Source organism: Furipterus horrens, unplaced genomic scaffold (genome assembly GCF_987537825.1).
Source record: "Furipterus horrens unplaced genomic scaffold, mFurHor1.1.pri manual_scaffold_4, whole genome shotgun sequence".
Taxonomy (NCBI): Eukaryota; Metazoa; Chordata; class Mammalia; order Chiroptera; family Furipteridae; genus Furipterus; species Furipterus horrens.
The window spans coordinates 121,968,260-121,990,348 of NW_028327174.1; the positions used below are offsets into that span (position 1 = coordinate 121,968,260).

At 44.8% G+C, this 22,089-nt stretch overlaps 1 protein-coding gene across 1 annotated transcript in view; it reads right to left on the minus strand.

The window, feature by feature from the left end:
• FBP1 (fructose-bisphosphatase 1) overlaps positions 1–15,575 on the minus strand; it is a 34,419-nt gene extending 18,844 nt beyond the window's left edge. The window contains exons 1-2 of the mRNA XM_090274009.1: positions 15,245–15,575; positions 4,263–4,425 (exon numbers count right to left, since the gene is read on the minus strand). Coding sequence (XP_090130135.1) covers positions 4,263–4,425; positions 15,245–15,414 — 333 coding nt within the window. The 5' untranslated portion in view covers positions 15,415–15,575. The remainder of the gene's footprint in view (positions 1–4,262; positions 4,426–15,244) is intronic.
• Positions 15,576–22,089: the final 6,514 nt, after the last annotated feature.

The window sequence follows — 22,089 nt, forward strand, 5'->3', positions numbered from 1 at the left end:
GTCCCACATCTATGTGCGGTGGATAAAAATTTGGGAGGAATATCTCAGGTGCAAGGATTCCCAGCCTTATATCAGGCTCCCCAGCCCAGGGTTTCAGTATCAGGAATATAAGTCCCCATAACTTCTGGCTGCAATAACTAGTGGGGATTGAGTAGGTGGAAAAAACTTCTTCTGCAGCCCTAAGCAGTTCCTCTTAAAGAACCCACATGGACTTACACAGAGTCACTCCCTTTGAGCTCTAGCACTGGGGTAGCAGCATGAAAGTCACCAGTGGCATAAAGAGAAAAAGTGAAGTGTCTGTCATAAAGGCAAGAGCCAGGGGACAGCTTTCTCCAGACAGAAAGGTGGGCAGAGGTGTTAGGGATAAAGAAGCAAGCCAGTGACTCTCAAACCAGTAGGAGATAATTAACAGATGAATCATGGAAAAGGGGCAAGGAAATGACATTTCACAGCTCCTCACACATATCTCTGAGATCAAAAGGAGGAAGATTGTCGTCACCAAACACAGAGAAATGGGAAGATGTAGCTAGATAACTCTGCAAATAAGTTGGAATAGACCTTTAACTAGATTACCCTTAGTTAATCACACCCTAAGTAGTTAATCACATTAGATTGTGAACCCGGATTAACCAGTAATAGAGAATCAGAGGAGAAGGAGAGGGAAGGGGGAGCTAATCGTGTTAGGGAGGGGGAGCTAATAGCATTCATATAAAACCAGTTTTCTTTGTCTACTTTGTGAGCACATTCTCCTGGCTGGTGATGCGTCTGACTCTGCAGACTTGTGAATAAATGCCTTGCTTTGCTGCTCAAGTCCTGTGTCCCAGTGTTTTATTGTGAGCATTTCTCACAGAGGCCATTGTCCCTTTTCTGCATGCTTCCCCCAACAGAGCCACAGAGCCAGTAGGTGGATACCATATCTGAGACTCCATCAACCTGGCTAACACTGTTTGCCCAGTCCTGGAGATCCCCTGAGGCATCATCCCACCCAACTTACGGGCTCACCCAAGCTGTTAACAGTGGTTTTTCCATATGAATGGCTGGTTTTGGCTCATGCATTACAACTTCCTAAATTTCTTCAATCAGGCAACAGCTGGCCTCAGTGAATTCCCAGCCCCCATAACTCTTGCCAAGTGTCCCCAAGCCAGGCAAGCAGCAACCAGCCTAGGTTCAAAGCTTGGCTTTGCCTGGGAACCTCAAGCCCAGCATGAGTAGCAGCCATCTGCAGATCACTTTGTAGCTCATGCATGGTGGCCCTGGGCAGAACACAGGTGGGGCTGACCTTGGCCTGCACTACCCAGGAAGTCCCAGGGTCTTCACACCCAGTGGAGAGCTACAGACCATGTTGGAGCACCACCACTCTGCCCCTACACAGCTGATCCTACATGGAGGGTGGAAGTTGGTGGTCAGTGGTCACAGTCAGTCCTTACAGCTGACTGGCCTGTGTAAATATCTCCCATTGACTTGCCAACAGCAATCAAGTTCCAACTAAAGAGGAGAGTGTACTCAGCCCACACAGAGGATGCACCTCAAGTACCCAGCTTGGGTGATAGGGCCCTACAGGATACCTATGACATTAGGCCACACTACCAAGACACAAAGTCTAAGCAGCTCTATCTAATACATAGAAACACACTCAGGAAGGCTACCAAAATGAGGAGACAAAGAAACATGGCCCAAATGAAAGAACAGATCAAAACTCCAGAAAAAGAACTAAACAAAATGAAGATAAGAAATCTATCAGCTGCAGAGTTCAAAACACTGGTTATAAGGATCCTCAAGGAACTTAGTGAGGACCTCAGCAGTATAAAACAGATCTAGTCAGAAATGAAGGCTACACTAATTGAAATAAAAAACAATTTACAAGGAAACAACAGTAAAGTGGATGAAGCCAAGAATCAAATCAATGATTTGGAATATGGGGAAGAAAAATAAATCAGAACGACAAGAAGAAAAAATAAAATAAAAAAACATAAACAAGGTCAGTGTAAGAAGCCTCTGAGACAACTTCAGACATTCCAACATTCACATCATAAGTGTGCCAGAAGAAGAGAAACAGTAAGAAATAGGGAATCTATCTGAAAAATAACAAAAGTAAACTCCCCTGATTTGGTGAAGGAAATAGACATGCAAGTCCAGGCAGCATAGAGAGTCTCAAACAAGATTGATGCAAGGAGGCCCACTTCAAGACACATCATAATTAAAATGCCGAAGGTTAAAGACAAAGAGAGAATCTTAAAAGCAGCAAGAGAAAAGTCATTCGTTACCTATAGGGGAGTTCCCATAGACTATCAGCTGATTTCTCCAAAGAAATTTTGCAGGCCAGAAGGGATTGGCAAGAAATATTCAAAATCATAAAAAGTGGGGACCTACCACCAAGATTGTCCTACCTAGCTAAGCTATCATTTAGAATCAGAAGGCAGATAAAGAGCTTCCCAGACAAGAAAAAAATTAAAGGAGTTCATCATCACCAAACCATTATTATATGAAATCTAAAAGAGATTTATTTTAAAAAAGAAACAATCAAAACTATGAACTATAAAATAGCAATAAATACATATGTATCAACAATTGCATCTAAAAACCAACTAAGCAAACAAGAACAGAGACAGAATCATGGACACAGAGAGCATTTTAATGTTTGCTAGATGTATGGGAGTGTGGGGGAATGGGTGAAGAGGTGAGGGGATTAGAAGTACAAATAGGTAGTTACAGAATAGCCATGGGGATGAGAAGTATAGGATAGGAAAAAGAGTAGCCAAAGAACTTGTATGCATGACCCACCAACATGAACATTGGTGGAGGGATCGCCTGAGGGAGTAGGGGGTGCTGGGTAGAGCTGTGCAAAGGGGAAAAACATAGGGACAACTGTAATAGCATAATCAATAAAATGTAATTAAGGAAAAAGATCCAAGGCAAGAGGCAAAAGGGACAGGCCAAGGCTAGGCACTGTTAGATTGCCCTTGTACAAAGCAGACTGATGGCAGTATAGAACTGGTCCCTCCAAAGGGGCTGGGAAGAGGTGAAGCCAAGAGGGTATAAGGTGAGCTCAGAGGTATGTGATAATTACTGTGTTGTCATAATTATTATTATGCATTCCTGTTAAATCCTTGCATTGGAGATCCTTATCTGTGGTTCTTGCTCCTTTAAATCTGCTCCCAAAATGCAAGGCTACTTTCTTCTTTTCACATCTATAACTCAGTGTTTTGCAAACAGAACATAGTTAATATTTGTTAAATTAAAATGAATTAATGTGGCATTAAATAAATAAATAAATAAATTTCTGCATCAAATAAAGACAATTTTCTGATTCCCTGACCACTTACTCTTAACAAATCACCCTGGCTGATGCAGGAGAAACTGTCATCTGGAAAAAAGGGAACATGCCTGTTAGGAAGGTAGCTGTAGTCAAAGAAGTTGGGCTGACAGAGAATATTGAACAACAAATTCAATCCACATGCCTGAAACTGCCAAGTACCTTGAGAAGCCTGAGAGAAAATTACATGAACTTTAAATATGACATGTAGTAGTATTTTAGGAATGACGTAAAACAAATTAATCAGATGTGGCTCCCCACCCTCTTCAAAAGGTCAAGACTGGGTATCAGGCAGCCTCTTCTGAATGCTTTTTTCTAATTTTACTCCCACATGTCCCCAATTTGTCTCAAACAGGGAGAGATAGTAAGTAAGCCCATATAATTTCACCTCTCATTTCAAAAGTTTTTTTTATTATATGATTGTTGTTCTATAAAAGCTGGATATAGTATTTTCATTCCCTTTTGCAACAGTAATTTATTACTGGGCCCTTACAATTGGCCAGGCATTATGCTAGATGCTGGAATACAGAGAAGAATATAATTTTTTCTCTGCTTTCAAGAAACAATCAGTGACACGAACTGCAAGCAGCTTAGATTGACAGGAGAGCTGGATATGAAGGGTGGGGATTTGGTGGGTGGAGATTAAAGCCAGACTTTGAAGAGCCTCGAACACGACACTAAAAAGTTAGGAGTAGAGATGAGTATGAGTACAAAGAGTTTCTCCCATGTATGAGTTGACTGGAAGGATGATAATGACATGAACTGTGGTGGTAGGGTGTACAGTCTGAGGTATGATAGTGAGGATGAATCTGTGAATGATGACTTATGGTTCAGGAGGAATTTGGAATGATTCTTAGAATGCAGCATGGCTGAAATATTGGAGTCATTTATGAAGCTAGGAAGGAAAATGGCAACATTAAAACCCTGGATGGTGGAAGTTCAGACCTACCCTTTTCTCAGGTTCTATAATTATGGCTTGCTTATTTTCTTCTGACACAAGGACACAGGTTGCAAAAGATGACCGTAACACGTTAATGACCAGGTCATTGGAGAGGACATCCAGTTTCTTTACTTGATCACCCGTCACGTTGGTAGAGCCAGCAATTCCATAGCTAGAGGGAAGAAAAGCCATAAAAATATAAGCCATGACTACCAGAATATGTAAATGCACCTATAAACCCACTGAAAGTGGCATGGAGTAGGATTTAGAAGAAAGAAAAGAAGACACATGGTTTGGAAGATGGGCTCCTGGAGGGAAGGAAATATTGTCATCCATCTGCCCAGTACCTGTCATGGTACCCTGCACACCTTGTGGTTGAATCTGTGATTCTCAGCTTTTCTTTTCTTTTCCATTATGGCCTCTAAGGAGGCTTTTTAGATATTTTTTTTCCTAATCACACTCCCCCATGAAACTTTAATTTTAATGCTAAAGATATGGTGTATATCTCTTTACATGCTATAGGTATACATATCTGTGTTTTATACACAAAAAGATTGACTGTTTCACCCCATCCCACAGAACCAGTTTTGCCCCCGAGTGCATAAGTTAATGCTTAATGAACCCATTGAGAGACACAGCAAACCAGGATACCTTCTGTGTAGGAGGGATCCCAAGATGTGACTGAAGCCAAGGGAGTCTATGTTATTATAGCTGAAAACATCCTAAAAGAAAAGATACTGACTGGTCCCAACACCTCATTTCACAGAGGCAGGCAGAAGCTCACTTGCAGGCAGCAAAGGGCTTGTCCAAACTGAAGCAGCAGAGCATAGGTGCAAGGCTCACTGGGACTCTCAAGCCAGGGCTCTCTTCGTGGTACCCCACTGCCACCGGCAGGGGTCCTAATAGCTGGAGGCACTGGCAAATCTGGAGTTTATACTTTATTTTCAAGATAGCTGCAAGTTAATAAGCGTGGAATTCCCAGGATCTGAGTGGCTTGTCCAAAATGCAGTCTAGCTTGTTAGAGTGAGGGAAGAATGTTGTCATTGCCTGGTGTTGAATAGGAGCACTGAAAGGAGAAGAAAGGTTTTAAAGGAAGGGTGTACAGAACAAGATAAGAGACCGGATGTGGAATGGAAAGAATAAGCATGTGGAAGAGAGCATGAAATGGCTGGGAGCAGGTGACAAGGGCACACCTACGCCCGGGTTCCCCCGGGTTCAGACTTCTGGGAGCGCCCACCTGGGGACTGATTGTCATGGCATGCATTGCTTCAGCTCCAAAAAATGCATTTTCTCCAAAAATAACTTGCATGTCTCTGGCTGGACAAACCTAAACCAACACCAGAAATCATCCAAACCCAAGTGTCTCGTCTGGCCTGACTCAGGGAGGTATCTCAGTGATCTAGTCACCCCATTGTCCACTGTTTCCCAGAGACACAGGCTATAGCCACAAGCCTGAACAATCCCTTAGTCTTTTACTCATGAAATAAGAAGATGAAAAGAGAAGAACGGGAGGAGGGCTGGAGGGATGAGATGCAGTTTTTCTAGGTGGACAAGGGAATGATGCCATGTCTGAGCTTTTTGTTCTTATTCCACATGATCTCTTTCTCACCTTAAATGTAAGACCAACACTGGTGGAGAAAGAAGAGAGCTAAATTGTGGGTGGAGCTGAAGAGGCTTGGCAGAGCCCACCAACTGAAATACATCTCCCTCACCGGTCATACTGGCACCCGTCCTCTCTCCTTCCTAGCCAGGGACTTTCAGGATTAAAGTCACTGCTAATCCAGGAGGATGGGTAGTGCTGATGGCAGAGACCTGGCTCAGACCTGAGCTCTGCAAGCCCCTCACCCTCGGGGGGCCTCCCTTGTTGCCTTTGCCCGTGGGAGTAATAAGTTCCTCATGAAGTTGTGAGAGGACTGCAGTCGATAGATAACTACACGAGGGCTTAGCACCTCCCTGGGCACCTAACGTTAGTTCCCACACTTGATCTCTAGAGGGAGCTCATTATGGATCGGCACATACTGTGAGAGGAATGGGGGTCTCAGCGATCTCCCAGGCTTCATCGACCATATGCTGGCATGCTTGTCTATCCTTCCCATCTAGGAGGATGAGGACAGAGGGCGTGTTTTTCCCCCAATGTCCCAGCTTGCAGCACATAGTGGGTCCTCAATAAATATTCTCTGACCAAATGAGTGGCATTCGCTGAGGAGATGAGAGACTGCGCCTGAAGGAATGAGTGCAGGAGAAATCAACTTCTCAGGTCATTCCATAGCTTGGAGTGCCAGGGGAAGCCACTGGCATTGTTCCCAGAGGGTCAGGCCTGTTAGGACAGCTCCAGGGAGGCCTGGGGGCTGGAGCAGAGGGACAGAGCAGGCATGGGAAAAGACTGCTTCATACTTTGGCCCGCATTCCACTGGTTCAGGTACCTCACTCAGCAAGATGGACGAAAACCAGTTAGCTCCTTGAGAAGCTGCATGAGCACTCATTTATTCCACAACTATCTATTGCGTAACTAATGTGCCCCAGAAACTGTCCTGACTGCTAGGGCGATAGTGTGGAACAAGACAAATGATATCACTGGCCTCATGGAGCTTTTATTCTACTGAGTGAGACAGACAAAAAGCAACTGCCTTTGAAAGAATGAGATAACTGGGATAGTGATCAGTGCTCTGAAAAAATGAACAAGATGCCTGGGAAGGGAATTAGACCATCAAGGAATGTCTCACTGCAAAGGGACCGTTCAAGCTGAATAATACCTTGACTGTTTTTCATTTAAAAGGAGAAGGTATGAAAACACCCTAAAGGAACCCAAATAAATCCACCAGCAATGACTCCACAGAACAGCTCCATGTCAGATATATGTCCATAGAAAACAAGGAGTTTGTTTTACACACATGTCCAAATGGAAGGAAGTACTCTGTGCACAATTGCATAACTTTAGAAACCTCAGGGTCTTTTCCTCATGGATTCAGGGAGTGCTGAAATGATGGAAGAGGAGTCCCAAGGGGGAGGGCCCTGTAAGGCCAGCACCTCTCCCCAACCCCCCACTCCCACCCCTGCCACCCTGTTCAAGGACAGACTGATTTCTACGTGAGAATGTTCCACATGCAGAATCCCCATCATTTGTTCAGGCGGAATGAATGGATGTGGCAGAGTTCCTTATGCACGAGACCAACCGCATTGTATGAGCTGGCACACTGAGCAGCTTGCCTAACAGAAGTGAGAAGGCAGCCTTGTTAGCCCCAGATCATGCTGTGGATGAAGGCTATGAGAGGTTATAGTCAGTGTTGAGGCAGCTGACTTGTCCAGCCAAGCCCAGCAGGAGGGTTCCTCACTCCTGCTCCAGAATTCTAAGATGGCTCCTGCCCTGTTTATAATGGGAGTTGGGTGAGGCCACATGAAATGCTCCAGGATGAACACTGTGGGGACACTCACTACATCTGGCACTGAAATAGCCCATCACAGACAACTAGCCACTTCTCGGGCTCTGCCTCTCTGCAGGGTTGGGTGGTAACTCCTGTCTTCCTTCTCTTTAAGTTCCCCCAAAATTGGGGGCTCCTCCTCTGCTTTAACTAGAATGAACCTTCTTCAATTATCCTCCAATAGCTTATAAAGAATAACATTAAAAGACATGGAGATTGATTATTCTGGGTCACTCCAATGCAAAATTCAGGCACTTGATAACTTTTCTAGGACATCTCATGAGAGGAGTTCCTCTGGTAAAACCTGGTGTTAGGTTTTACAGAAAGCACAGGAAAGCGATTCTAAGGTAGAAACAGGGTTAGGAGAATGAGTTCCCAGACTGCCACATTGATAGTAAGGATATCTGAGTTTATACATATCACCACGTAGTCTTCTCTTTACATCTCAGCTCACAAAGTTAGCTGTGACTAGGGTTTCACACACAGCCCTGCATTTTTGCTCCGTCATGATGAGTCAGGCTAGGCACATGCTCTGTTAGGGCTTCTCCCTGCATGCCTCAGAGGGATGCTCAGAAAACAGCAAGCTGTTCCCAAGGTAACTCGTTTTCACAGGTCAATGAAAAGTCAGAAGCAGTCAAGTTTCTTATGCCTCTGACAAAGGAAAAAACGCCTCAGAAATATCCTCAAGGAACTAAGTAGCTAAAGAACAGATGGAGCTTATTTTCTCCACACGTTTTCAGAACCCTCCCCCCCTTAGAAACAATAAATGTCTGCATTCTGATCATTCATCATCCGTCAAAAGACAGATGAAGAAGAGCCTTCACCAAATATTTCAACAGCCCCTCAGAGGAGCAGTGTAGCCACCTACAGAAACGAGAGCAGACTTGGGCCTTAGCTCCTGGCTACACAGCCCTCTCCTTTGCTGGGTCTGTTTGGCCCAGGGCTTGGAAAATGAATCAACTGAGTTCTAGGCAGACTCAAGGAATGTCAGCGGGGCAGGAAGGCTGTCCTAGTTTGCACGGAGCTTCTGTGCTTGTCATTGTGAACAGGAGAGGATGGTACCAATGACCCTTGATGGGACTTCAGCAATACACACCACCTGGCTCATGGCTCATTCTTAGATCAATTCCCAATGCACTGCTCCTTGGGGCCAGAATCAGGCAGCAAATAAGGCTGCAGGGTTGTGGGGTAATTATCACACAATCCTGTCCAAAAGTCTTCCAGGAGCTAACTGTGCCTTACAATCAGTAGGGAAAGAGTAACAAGTCGAAAGCTTCAAGAAATGGGTTTACCTGAGCAAGCTATAAACCTCTAGGCTTGGCTCCCTCCCCTACCCATGCAGAAAGGGAGCCAGGAGCCAGTTGGGCACTGATCAAGCTGGGACAGGGACCTTAGTTGTGACTGAGCCAGTGAGTTGATCTGCTGAGGAAGCTTTTCCTAAATATAAGTGATGACAGAAGGGAAGGCATCATCATGGGCTTTTTTCCGTGGGCTGGGACTCTAGCCCACGGGGGTCCAAATCGCACCACATGCTATCATTTAGCATCTCTGACCTCTGATTCTTCGCCTGTAAAATAGGAATTTAGTGTCAATATATCTACATCAGAGCACATAGAGAGGGACAGTAAATGAGTTGATATGGGTAAAGGGCTAGAACAGAGCCTGGCAAGTGAGCAAGAACTGTTCTTGTCCCGTGCCCATCCCTAAGTCCCCTGGCAGTAATACAGCCGTGCAAGCCGGGTCCTCACAAGACATAGCAGCAGAGACCCAGGTCCTAATTCAGCCTTTCCCTCCTACTGATTATGTGTCCAGGTGTCTCTGCTTCCTTATGGATTGTTTCTGTTTCCAGGCTTTGTAAGAATGAAGGCCGATCTGTGTAATGCACCCGGCTCACAGCCACTTAATGGCAGCCACCATTGTTCTTCACAGAGCCCCCCACTGGAGCAGCCAGTAAGTAAATGCTGATTGATGAGGGGAGCAGAAACCAAGACCTCTAAACTAGTTTTACAGGTAACTCCTGGGAAGACAGCCAGTGCTGAACTGTGTCACAGGTAACCAGCAACAAAAGAAAGTGTTCCAAGTTTACATATGACTAAAGTCTCACTGTAAATATTATTTCATTTGAGATGCTTACAATATTTCACTTCCATTTCAATCAATTTAGTTGGCTCTGCAGCCCATGTTGATTGGGGTTGGAGGACATCATCCCTTCAAGCTTTAAGCCCCTATGGATCTTCCTTTTTACACCCCTAGAGACACAAAAGTTCTCTTTCTGGAGTTTGAGAAGCAAAAATTGATTTGAAAATATATCTCTTGTTTTACTTTTACTGTAAACCTCGATGAAAATCTGAAAAAACTATATGTCATTTTAACTCATATCATGGGGAACTCCTTAAAATAATAGGTAATTTGGCCAGTTTTTATTATTTTTAGAAATTTGGATTAAATATTAACATTGTTTTTATTATTTTTTAAAAGATTTTATTTATTTATTTTTAGAGAGAGGGAAAGGAAGGGAGAAAGAGAGGGAGAGAAACATCACTGTGTGGTTGCCTCTCGTACGCCCCCAACTTGGGACCTGCTCTGCAACCTAGGTATGTGCCCTGACTGGGAATCAAACCAGCAACACTTTGGTTCACAGGCTGGCACTCAATCCACTGAGCCACACCAGCCAGGACAACATTACTTTTAAATTGCATATGGTTTCTAGAATGGACCGAGCCATTTCCCAGTCATAGATTTCCAAAGCACAGCCCTAGACAGAAGGACCAGAGCCGGGGCCACACTTAGGGAAGAGTTTTCAATAACTCTTTGACTTGCTAATTTAAATCATTTCCTCCTGATGACATCCATGACACTTCAGATAGCACACAAAAGAAACAAGTGGAAAAATTCATTTTCAGAACACCCAACTTAATAAAAAGGGAAGCAGACTATTATTTGATCATTATCACTAAAGTCCAAGGTGACACTGACTTGTTATTAACTGATTCCAGGGTAAATGACCAACCAACTGGTCATCCAGCTGGGAACGTCCAAGGGTCAGATCAGAAATATGTTGAAGGAGAGGCACCAACCAGAGCAGCTTTTAAAAGTCACAATCCCCAGCCTTCACCTGTGCTCATGCTGGCCAAAATGGGCAGATAGGATGGAGAATGTTTGGCTGTGCTTCTGGTATGAAAAGGAAGTAACAATCCAGTCTTTGGAAATGTGGAGAAGCTAATTCAAGAAATATAAAATACGAATCTGATAGTTTCCAAAGTTTATGTCATAAACTCTGCAAATTTGAAGATAAACTGAAGCATGTATTAACTGGCCTATAATTCCAAAATTAGAACTGAAGTTGTTCATTATTTTTTCCATTGATATAGAGAGGACCCTATATATAAAAGCAACTGTTGTGGACACCACTTGAATATGATGGGAGGAGAGTTCCTGTAACTAGTCTGATGGTGCAACATTGTTTTAATATATAATGATCTAGCCTGAAATACACGCCTGCTATATATGATGTGGGCAACTACTAAGGGATGAAAAGAAAAATAAAAAGCTATCAGTTTATAAAAAAATAATAATCTTGAGCCTATAAAAACAATGATGATATTAGTACTAAGTCTCAGAGATGTTGCTTCAATTGCCCAAAGCCTCACAAAAATTAACTGGCAGAGCCAGGAATTTGAGCCCAGTTCCATCACTCTTTGAAATTTGTTCTTAATCCCTACATGCTCCTATTCTTATCCATCTGGTCCTGGTTTTCTCCTCTTCTTCACTGCCTCAGAGCAGAATGGACCAAAATCCAGTGGCCAGATCTTTAGTCAGTACTTCACGCCCAAATTTCAAGCTGCTCTCTGGACCACATCTCCAACTGGATAGCCCTCTAACACCTTTACTTCAACATTTCCAAAATGTCAGAATCATCTTCTCACCCTTCCCCAGCCTCAAAAAAAAGCCAGCTCCTCCTTTGGAATTCTGTTTTTGTTTAGTTTTGATTTTAATGGCAGGGCCCTGCTGTCACATGATGGGACCCACTCTTCGAGAAGCTGCCCTTCTCATCTAATCCACACACAGACTTCTTCCAGGCCCTCCCCCTCCTCCTGCTAATGCTCTAGCTCTGTGGAGCTTTTCTTGCCCCATCCATTTTCAACTGCTTTTCCCCATGTCTTAGCTTTCCCTCTTCTAACTCTAAACTCCCAGCCATATCTTCCCCAGATTGCTCTGTAATCTGCCCTACTCAAAAACCTTCACTCTTTCCCCTTTGCACACCCACAAAATATAAAGCATTCACCCTTGCCATTTGATGCCCCTCAATGCATCCACAATGTGATGATGTCCATGAACACCCCACCATGTGTACACCATGCTTCAGTCAAACTGAATGAGCAACTTTTCCAGAAACATTTTCCCACCTGGTAGCTTTCCTCACATGATGGCCCAGCCTAAAATGCTCTCCAGCTCTCAGGCATTATGACCACCTGTTCCTGCCCATGAGGGATGCCACCATGATGCTCCAGGATCCACTGCATCCACATCATGTTTTTGGCATCTCTATGAAAGCATCTTTCAGAATCCCTGTTGTGTTTTATAACTAATTCTGTACTTGTATTATTCCTACAATATAAGCTCTGTGTCATTCTTGTCTCTCGGGCTCTTTTAGAACTTTGTATATTGTGGGCGTTCAATAACATTTTGTTGAATTGCATAGAACCAGTGAATTCTTCAAACAGTGATTTGGAAACATGCACAAAGGGAAGTCAACTGAACATGCCGAAAGCAAAAGCCTAAGCCACTGGATGATCACTTTAACCCCCAAAAATGGAACTAGAGAAGGGGAGGAACACTGGAATTAGAACCATGAACTCATGAGGTCCACCTGCAGGCTGCTGACTGGTCTCATGAGAGAACAGAAGACTGGCTGCTGGTCCTCTCTGCCAACAGTGGTGAAGGCCAGAAGCACAGAGTACAGGATTCAAGAATGTGTTCACTCTAAGGCAAAGGCTTCTTGTGATACAAATCTTAATTCACATAAAAAATGTAATTAATATATGAGATTTAGAGAATTAGGTCAGCTTTAACTAATTTCTAAAAAATAAAGGAAGAGCTGCATGGTTTGGTGAAAAGAGCACAACCTGGACCAAAGGCCAGGTCGCCTTGTCTTCATTGGCCTTGGGGTCCTCATCTGTACAAAGAGGGGTGGGACCAGGTGACTTCTGAGGCTTTTAGCCTTAAAACTCTATAACTATGACTATCTTATTAAGAGCAATACAAGTAGCTAAAGATCAACTGTTGGTTGTGGGTAGGGAGAGAGAGAGAGAGAGAGAGAGAGAGAGAGAGAGAGAATATCCCAGCAGTATTGTTGCTGAAACTTTTTAAGTCTCCCTGATGAGACATCATGCATGAGCTCCAAAAACTGGTTTCTGTGAGGTTCCTGCAAATCAGCAACCATCTTGTCATTCTGGGTGCATGTCCTTCTAGGGTAAGTCTTTAGCACTAACAAGCTATCTGCAGGCATACTAGTCTTTTCATCCAGGACATCAAAGACAATAATTAATGTAATTTGGAGCCCTGACTTGAGATCTTGTCTTATTGCTGCCTCCCTGACTACATGTCATACTGAGAAAGCAAACTCTTCTCGGCTCTGGTCCTCCCCATCCATCAACTGCCCACAAGACCAGTATCAACCCGTGTTCCATGAATGTAACATTCTTTGAGATAGTCAAAGACCAGTAAAATGTGCTAAAACTGGGAAGAGTAAAATAGCTCATGATATATCCATGCAATGGAACACTAGGCAACAGTAAAAATGAAGGCGGTAGACTTATATGTCCTGCCATTGAAAGATGGTCATTATATATTGTTGAATGATGAAAGCAAACTACAGAAGAATATGTTAACTCTGATCCCATTTTGTTTGCTATTTACATATAGACATATGTAAATATATATCCATCTATAAACTTATATGAGTATAAATAAGTACTTGAGAAAATAACCAGTAAATTATTAGTGGAAGCCACCCCAGAGAATGAATGTATAGAGGTGGGTTTCACCTTTCCTTTTGAGTAGTTTTAATTTTTGTCAATGAGTGACTGTTATTACATAGTTTATAATGATAACAACAATAATATTTTTTAAACCTGATACTCACCACTTTTTAGTCTAAAAATATATACACATTTCACACAGCCAAAATTAGCACCCTTTGTCCAGGTCCCACTGTCTAAGGTTTCTTAAAAGGTGGGAAATATACACCTCAAACCAGATCTTGCATTTCCAAGTTTCTTTGGAAGAGTGAAAGGTACAGACACACTATTAAAATAATACAGGAAATTACAGGTACTATTTTTTTTTAAAGTCCTCTTCTTTTCAAAGACAGGTAAATCTATGAGTCCACCTCTACTTTTTGTAAATTAAATTTGAAGTGAGATTTTAACTGAGTGTGTTTCCTTAGAAATGTATTATTAAGAGGACTTTCCTCACATACCTATCCCAGTGCCTCTACCAGCTAGGCCCATCCCTGCTTGACATCTGAAAATAAAGGTGACCATACACACTCCTTTCTTAAGAGTCAGTAATCATATGCTGTGGGACCAGAGCCAAACAGTTCACCAGAAAAGGAAGCCAGGTTGCAGATTATACTTTCTCGGATAATCTATGAACACACACAATTTTTATACTGTCCCTGAGTGTGTGAAAAGTTAAGAAGGAATGGGGGCAATCTGAAAACCTAGGTACCCTTCAGCTAAGTGAGGATCTGGCAAATAAAATAATCGTGCACACCAGAACAAAGCAAAGAGTATTTGTGTTACTTACAAAAGCCTCACAAGAAGGTGCCTTTTGAACTCCCATGCCCCGTGATTCCTTTGCTACACACAAAGTGATCTACAGATCAACAACATGGGAACACAAACACCACCTAAGAACTTCTTAGAAATACAGACTTTCAGGCCCCAGCTGGGCATACTTCACCATCTGCACACAGCATTGCTTCTCCAGAGAGTTCTGAGCTGCAGGCTTCCTCCCAGCCCACATGGGGCTTCTGTGGCTCCTAACAGAACTTGTTTAGGTGCAAGGAGATATGGATTAGAAACTGGACTTGAGACCCCAATTCCATAAGGAATGAAGGACATCAAAGAAGAGAAAGGGAAAAGCAGGCACTGCACCAACACTTTTCTGCATGAGGCTAGGATGGGTATGGCCGGCAGGCCAGGTACCCGGCACCAGCCCGTTTCACCAAAAGGAAGCTGACAGGGGTGCCAAGCAAGGCAGGCTGCTCAGCCCCTGCGAGGGAGGGATGCAGGATGCAATAAGGTGTGGATGGGGTGACAGGCCCCCAGGAGGGCACCTCGAAGATCAAGGGAGTGGGAGGGGGGAACCAGGGCTTGAGTACAAACCTCTGGAGAGAAGGAGAAGGAAGGAGACAGGGAAGAAGAGGCCCTCCCAGCTGTCAGACAGACAGACAGACTGGCTGACTGACAGCTGGGAGGGCCTGAGGACCAGACATCAGACTGTCAGGCACATCCGCAGCTGGACAGACTGACAGGATGCAGCCCGTCGGCCTGAGGTCTGACTCACAGGTTCGCGATTCCCGCCTTGCGCACAGCCGTGGAGATAGCTTTGACCGCCGTGCAGAGCGAGTTGAGCAGCTGGGTCATCTCGCCCGTGCCGCGGGCTTTCCTGCCTTCCTCCATGACGAAGCGGGTCAGGGTGACGATATTGGTGTCGAAGGCCGCCTGGTCCGTCATGCTGGGGCCGGGCTGCTGCGCTCTAGGCGGCGGGTGCGGGCGAGAACGCGGCAGAGAGAGATCGGACCACGGCAGCTGAATGTGTGCACGGGTCGGAGCGTAAGTGGCCCTAGACGGTTCCACCTGTTTTAGTGAGTCCCGAGGGTGCCGAAAGGTGCCGGGTCACTGTCCCCGCCCCGGGAACACCTCCGCGCCCGGCCCCGCCCCAACTGGTGCGGCGCACTCTCCATCCCCCAAGATTTTCAGACACTTGTCTCATCTCCCTTCCCCCAACCGCTTCGCCATCCCCACCCGCCTCTGCCCCCGGGGCCACCACCACTTCCTCCTCTGTTGCCCCACCCGACTTTCCGGCATCTGAGGACGGCCACTGGCATTGTGAAGCGTTCCCCTGAGCGACCTGCATTATCGCTTTCAGTCCTTGCTAGGACCGGAAGTGCAGAAGGTTACGTAAAGTGTCCAATGTAGCACAGCTGGTCACAGCGGGGGTTCAGACTGCTGAGGTTCCCTCCCGTCTGCTGTCGCCGCCTACTGCCTGCTCCTCGCCCTCTGTCCACCCCCGCTTGGCCTGTCAGCTGGCTCTTCTGGCCAACCTCAGGCGAGAAGATTCAACCTGTCCTTCACACGTGTGAAGGCGCACATTTGGATCCTTAGCCCAGTCCTCTTCTTCTGAAGATTCCTGTAATTTGAGAGCTTTGGGAGACTTTAGTTTCCACTATCTGTGTTTTTCAGAGAAAAGAGTGGCAAACACTGACGAGTGTCTCCAGGATACACACCGGAGCTGGAGGCTTGGTAGCCCAAATCCTGACCGTGCTTTGTGGCCGCAATGATGCTGCCCTACGGCGTTCATACACAGATTCCTGAAATAACATTTGTTGAACACCTAGTGCGTGCCAGGCACTGGCACTGGGGATAGAGCCTGAACAAAACTGATAACCACCTGTTTTTATTGACCTTACATTTTAACAGAGAGACAAGAAAAATTAAACAAATAATAGATTAATATGTTAAATGAACCATAAGTGCTATAAAGAAAAATGAAATAGGAACGGTAGGAGAATATTAAATAGAGGAGTCACGGAAAACTTCACTGAGAAAGTGACATTTGAGCAAAGAGCTGAAGGATGCGAGGTGGGAGCCAGTGGAGCTGGGAAAAGTGTTTTCCGCAGAGAGAAAAGCTGTGAGGTGCACAGGCCCTGTGGTGAAAGTGTGTGTGGCATGTTTAAAGAATGGCCTGGAGACCAGTGGAGCTGGAGCAGAGCTAGCCATGGGGGAAATAGAGGAGATGAGGTCCATGAGGGCACAGGGGGTGCTAGGGGTGAGGTCTGGGGGGCCCAGTGATGTTTGACTTCCACTAGGAGGAAACCACTGGAGAGTTTGCAGTAGAGGAGAGGCATGATCTTCCCCTTGCCTTCATACTCTGGCTACTGTTTTAAATTAGACCAGAGAGAGAAGGCATATGCTCTTGAGGTTGCTGAGAGGTGGTAATCCAGGGAGGTGATAAGGAAAATGGTGAAAATTTGCTGGATTCTGGCATGAAGGTAGAGCAGAGAGGTTTGTTGACAGATGAGGTGTGAGAAAGAACAGGTCAGGATGATTCTAAAGATTAGAGTCTGAGCACCTGGAAAGGTGGAGTGGCCCTCAACTAGGAAGACTTAGAGGGAAGTATATTAGGGGCAGAGTTGAAGATTAAGAATTAATTATGCGATACACTAAATTTGAAATGCTTATTAGACATCCAAGGGAATGTCAAGGAGACAGACTTGTGAGTCCAAATTCAAAGAAGTTGACAATGGAGATATAAGTTGAAAAGTTTTGCTAATGAGTGGTGGTTGGAGCCAAGAGACAGGATGGGATAAATTGCCAAGGAAGGGAGGAATCAGCTGAAAGCCAGCAGTTGTGGCATTCCGGAGCCAAGTAAAGAATGTGAATTAAGGAACAGGGCTGACCTTTGTGCCAAATGCTGCCGACAAGACCAGCAAGACAGACCTGAAAACTGACCTCTGGATTCAATGGCAGGGACCTGGCTGCTGTACTGATGCTGGATTGGGTTGTCTGATGTGAAACCTAGATGAGGGCAGATAGAGGAACCACCAGGGAAGAAGGTTACTATCTCTTCGTAGCTCAAGGGGGCATTGATACCACTACAGGGAGAGCAGATACTTCAAGGGTCCACTTAGCTTTTTGCTCCTTGGGCAGCTTTTCAAGAGAAATACTGCAGATTGTTGGGGCTGGGAGGAGCCTTGGAAGATAAATATTTCTTTAAGTATACAATCTGAAATGTGATGGCTAATATTTTTGGCCTAGTGACGAGTTATATCAGCTCTGTTCAAGAGTTTGGGCCTCTATATGTCAGATGGTTAGCCCCTTGGGATCTCATATCAGCCAGTTGACTAGTCCTACTCAGCCCTCCTGAAGATTAATCCCTGGGAACCACCCCTGCTAAAGTGAAGAGCTCAGAATTAGAGTTGGGCTGGTCTTCTGGATTCCCAGTTTAGCCCTCACCAGCCTGGAGACCTCAGCCATTATGCAGTCTCTCTAATCCCAGTTTGTTTGTTTAATATGATTGTTCCAGGTGGCAGGGGTGGCACAGGCATGATGTGAGATGATGTCGCAGAGTGCACACCTCTGAGCCAGACACAGAGGACACACCCAATACAAGGAAAAGACCTCTGTCTAGCTCCATGATTGTTGTCTGCCACTCATAGGGATATGGAGCCCCTGCCCCCACAAGGTCACCATCACCTTAGGAACAGGCCACTTCTCACAGTGGTCAAATGTGCATACTCTAGAGCTCGAAGGCCTGGGTTGGAGTCCTGGCCTTGCCCCTTACTAGCTGTGTAAATCTGTGCAAGTTACTAACCTTGCTGAGCAACATTTCACTCATCTATGAACTTGTGCTGAAGATTGTACCTACCTTATGGAATTTGACAGGCAAGGCAGGTAAAGCGTTTAAGAGCTGTTCCCAGCCTGCTATGTAGGAGTTTCCTTCATTATATGGATAGTGTTGACTGTTATTTTCATCTGAACAGAAGAAAGCAAGCGCCCTTTTCATCAAAAAGGGACATGGGAATGGGTAGCCTCCAACTGTATTTACCTGTTGTGCAATCATATCCCCTGCATAGTGTGGGATGACTGTGACTGACTCTTTTCAGGGTCAGGATGCATAAACCCACCACCTCGCTGTTAACCAGAGACAGAGGAACGTGCTGGGCCAGAGGAAGGCAGGCACCCCCACACATGGGATCTCTCCCTCTCGCCTCCACCCACCCCATTGCACAGCTGCTGCTTGCCAGTTTCAACGATATCTCCTTCTCTCTCATCACAAGTACACTCCAGTTCACACAATAGTACAGATTTAAATAGTGTGTATGATATTATCAATTTTGCGACAGCTCTAAATCTTGTAAAGAAACAGTGATCACCCAGTTCCTCATGGGCTCCAACCCCAGGGTTCAGCTCTGGTTTGTGTCAGAGGCAGGAAGTTGAGAAGTAACAGTCAGAATGATCACTCATGGCCCCCATGCACACACCCTGAACCCAGGGAACTTCTGCTTACTTTTGCCCAGGAGGGCAGTTAGTAAGTGAGACAGGGAAAGAAATGCCAAGTGGTTGCTCATGAGAGGGATTGCAGCAGCCCTTCCTTAGTCAGTCCTAACACTTGTGGCTGGAGAGGCCGGCCTCATGCTGGTCATAGAGACAGGACCTATAATCTCTGAAACAGTGGAAATTAAACCACCAAGCTAGATAGCAAACACCTATTTAGCACTTGTTAAATGTCCAGCACTTTAATCACCCAGAACCTAGTGAAGTGGCTTGTACTCATACTTCTGTCTTTACAGGTGATGGAACTGAGGGTTTTGAAGGCTAAAGGTCCTGTTCAAGGCCTATGGCCAACCAGGAAGTGGCAGAGCCAAGACTCAGACCCTGGTCTACCTGATTCCAACCCCCATGTCTCCACTGGTCTTCTAGTTCTCTGCTAAGTGGCAGCCATCTCCATGGCAAAGATCTAAGCCTGCTGACTGCAGCTTCAAAAATCTACTCTATGAATTGTTTGCCTAGTAGCTCTAGAGCTACTTCTTAAACTTGTGCTCATTTGTTCTTTCACTCAACCAATAGCTATTGAGCACATGCTATATGCCAAAACCATACCACATGCTGAGGCTATGGTGGTGAATGGGGCAGACACATTTCTGTTCATATGATGCTTACATTCTTTGTGAAAGACAATCAGGAAACAGAATCACGTAATAAGCAAAGATATAAAACCATTTCAGGGAGCAAAGAGTACTACAAAAAAGACAAAATAGCATTGAGGTAGAAACTAATTAGGGGAAATGTTCTTAGGAAATGACCTTCGATTTAAGACTGAACAACAGAAGGAATGGGGGAAATGAAGAGCTCATAGAAGAACATATAGGGGAAAAAGGCAGAAAGTGCAAAGGGCCTGAGGTAGAGATGAGCTGTATATTCAAGAAACAGCAAGGAAATGGCCAGTGTGGCTAGAGGGTGGGTGAGGGAAGAGCCACAGAAGATGGAGTTGGGAAGGAAGACAAAGGCCAGATTATGAAAGACCTCACAGGTCATAGCAAGACACCTGGGTCCTCTTCATAATATGTTGAGAAACCACTGGAGGATATTAGGCTGGAGACTCATATGACCTGATCTTAAATGTGTGGCCTTTAGGTCAAGACAGAGAGGGGAGATGCAGAAGAATGAATTTCATCCATCTTCTACTTGATTGCCTGTGAAATATGAGAAGACTGCTGTCATATTCATCATAAATCTTTTTTTTCTCCACTAAATATTTTCAGTTCCTTCCATTGTTCCTCATATGGCAAGGTTTTGAAGTTCTTCCCCTCCTGCTTTGGACCTATTGACTTCTTGCAGCTCCTTCCCACACCCTGTTCTATTTCTATGATTTCCTACTTTTCTCCATTGCTCCACCCCATGTCACAATGGTTCATTTTCCCATCTAAAACATTAACTTTCTTTTCTCACCACTACTGATAACACCAGGAACAGGCTGATTTTTGCAGCAGCAGGATGGGGCAGAGGGGGATGCTTAGCCATGGTGCAGTGACAACAAAGGGCTCAGTCGGCCCTGTAGGGGCTTCCAAAGCTGGGATAATGTTTCAGAGTTGTCTTGTGTTGCAGTAAGGGGGGCAGGACCTATATCCGCATGCCAACTTGTCACTGGTTACAGACTGCTTTGGGAAAGGCCATGGCATGGGAGAGGTGGTTTTCTTCTGTAAGGCAATAGTCCCAGGAGCTGGAGAACAAGTTCTTCATTTTTCAATGAGGAACTGGATGGCATACCACAGCATCCACTATAATAAGCAAAGATTAGAACTGGGGCAAGAGGCAGGGGTCTATCTCTGCATCTGTCAGCATTCTTTTCTCAGTGTCATCACTCACAGACATCTCTCCCCTTGAAGTAGCATGCATGGCCATGGGCACTTCCAGACCTGTGTTCTACCAGCTCAGCTTTTCCCCCTGGTTCCAGCAAAAATCCAGTGTTAGAATCTTAGTGTCCAGATAGGCAACTCTTTCTTAATGAATGATTATTATAGGGATAACCCTAGATCTGCTCTTGTTTAAAAAGGTGTAAATAATTACAAACATTAGCACTTCACCTATTACACAGATTCAGTGAAATCACGAATAAAAGCTCAGTGCCTGGGAATTAGTAGATGTTCAATCTAAAGCTGCTACTGCTATTATTGTTAGGATTTAGATAGGCATGGAGGTTTGGTAGCCAGAATGGAACATTATGGGGCCAGGGGGAATGTGAAGAGACATGAGAAAGTGGAAGGTGAGTTTGAGGGACAGTGAGGGATTGAACTTGAGACTACGGAGGGATTGAACTTGAGAATAAGGAGTTTGGATGTTGTTCTATAGGCCATTGCTACTCCAGATTGTTACTCCAGGTAGGGTCTGGTCTGTAGTACTTGTTACTTGTCCATGATAAATACAGAAATCAAAAGTAAAAAGTTATAGCAATTTGACTGAGTAAAAATATATATGTATATAGAATCTAATAACAAAAAGTTGGACCTGTATTTATGCCTTTCCTCTCTTCATTTTTCTAGAAATTTATTTTTATTGTATTTTACAAAAACAATGACCCATGATGCATTGGAAATGCTTTTTAAAACTGCTCCTTTACCACCACAGAGGCAGAGGGCCATCAAATTTTTGACAAGTGACATCTTACAAGATTCTGTTTTTCCTAGAAGGAATCCTGAAGGTAGACTGAAGCAGAGAGGAAACAGAGGAAGCAACACCAAGCAGGAGGCTCCTGTGACTGCCTAGATGGGAGTCGGTAAAGGCCAGTAGAAGCCGAGATGGCGAAAAGGGGGGACTCCTGGCAGGACCTCTTTTCCTACCAGAGTCTTAAATGGGTAAGGAGAGTTATAATGAATGGAATACATAGGCACTGATCTACTCAGAGGCCTCTACACTTCAGACACCATCTGGAATAAATCTGGAACTCTGAGGACAGTATTTGGACAAGATGACATTGCCACCTGTCTGACCGTGCAGATCCCAAATCCCAGAGCAGTCATGGCCCTGCCACATGCCTGGCTCCCACATCCAATCAGGCCAGCTTTGCTCTGCTTCTGAACCAGTTGTCCCATCTCCTGCCTTCCTACCAGTCTTGGTCCCCTCCTCTTC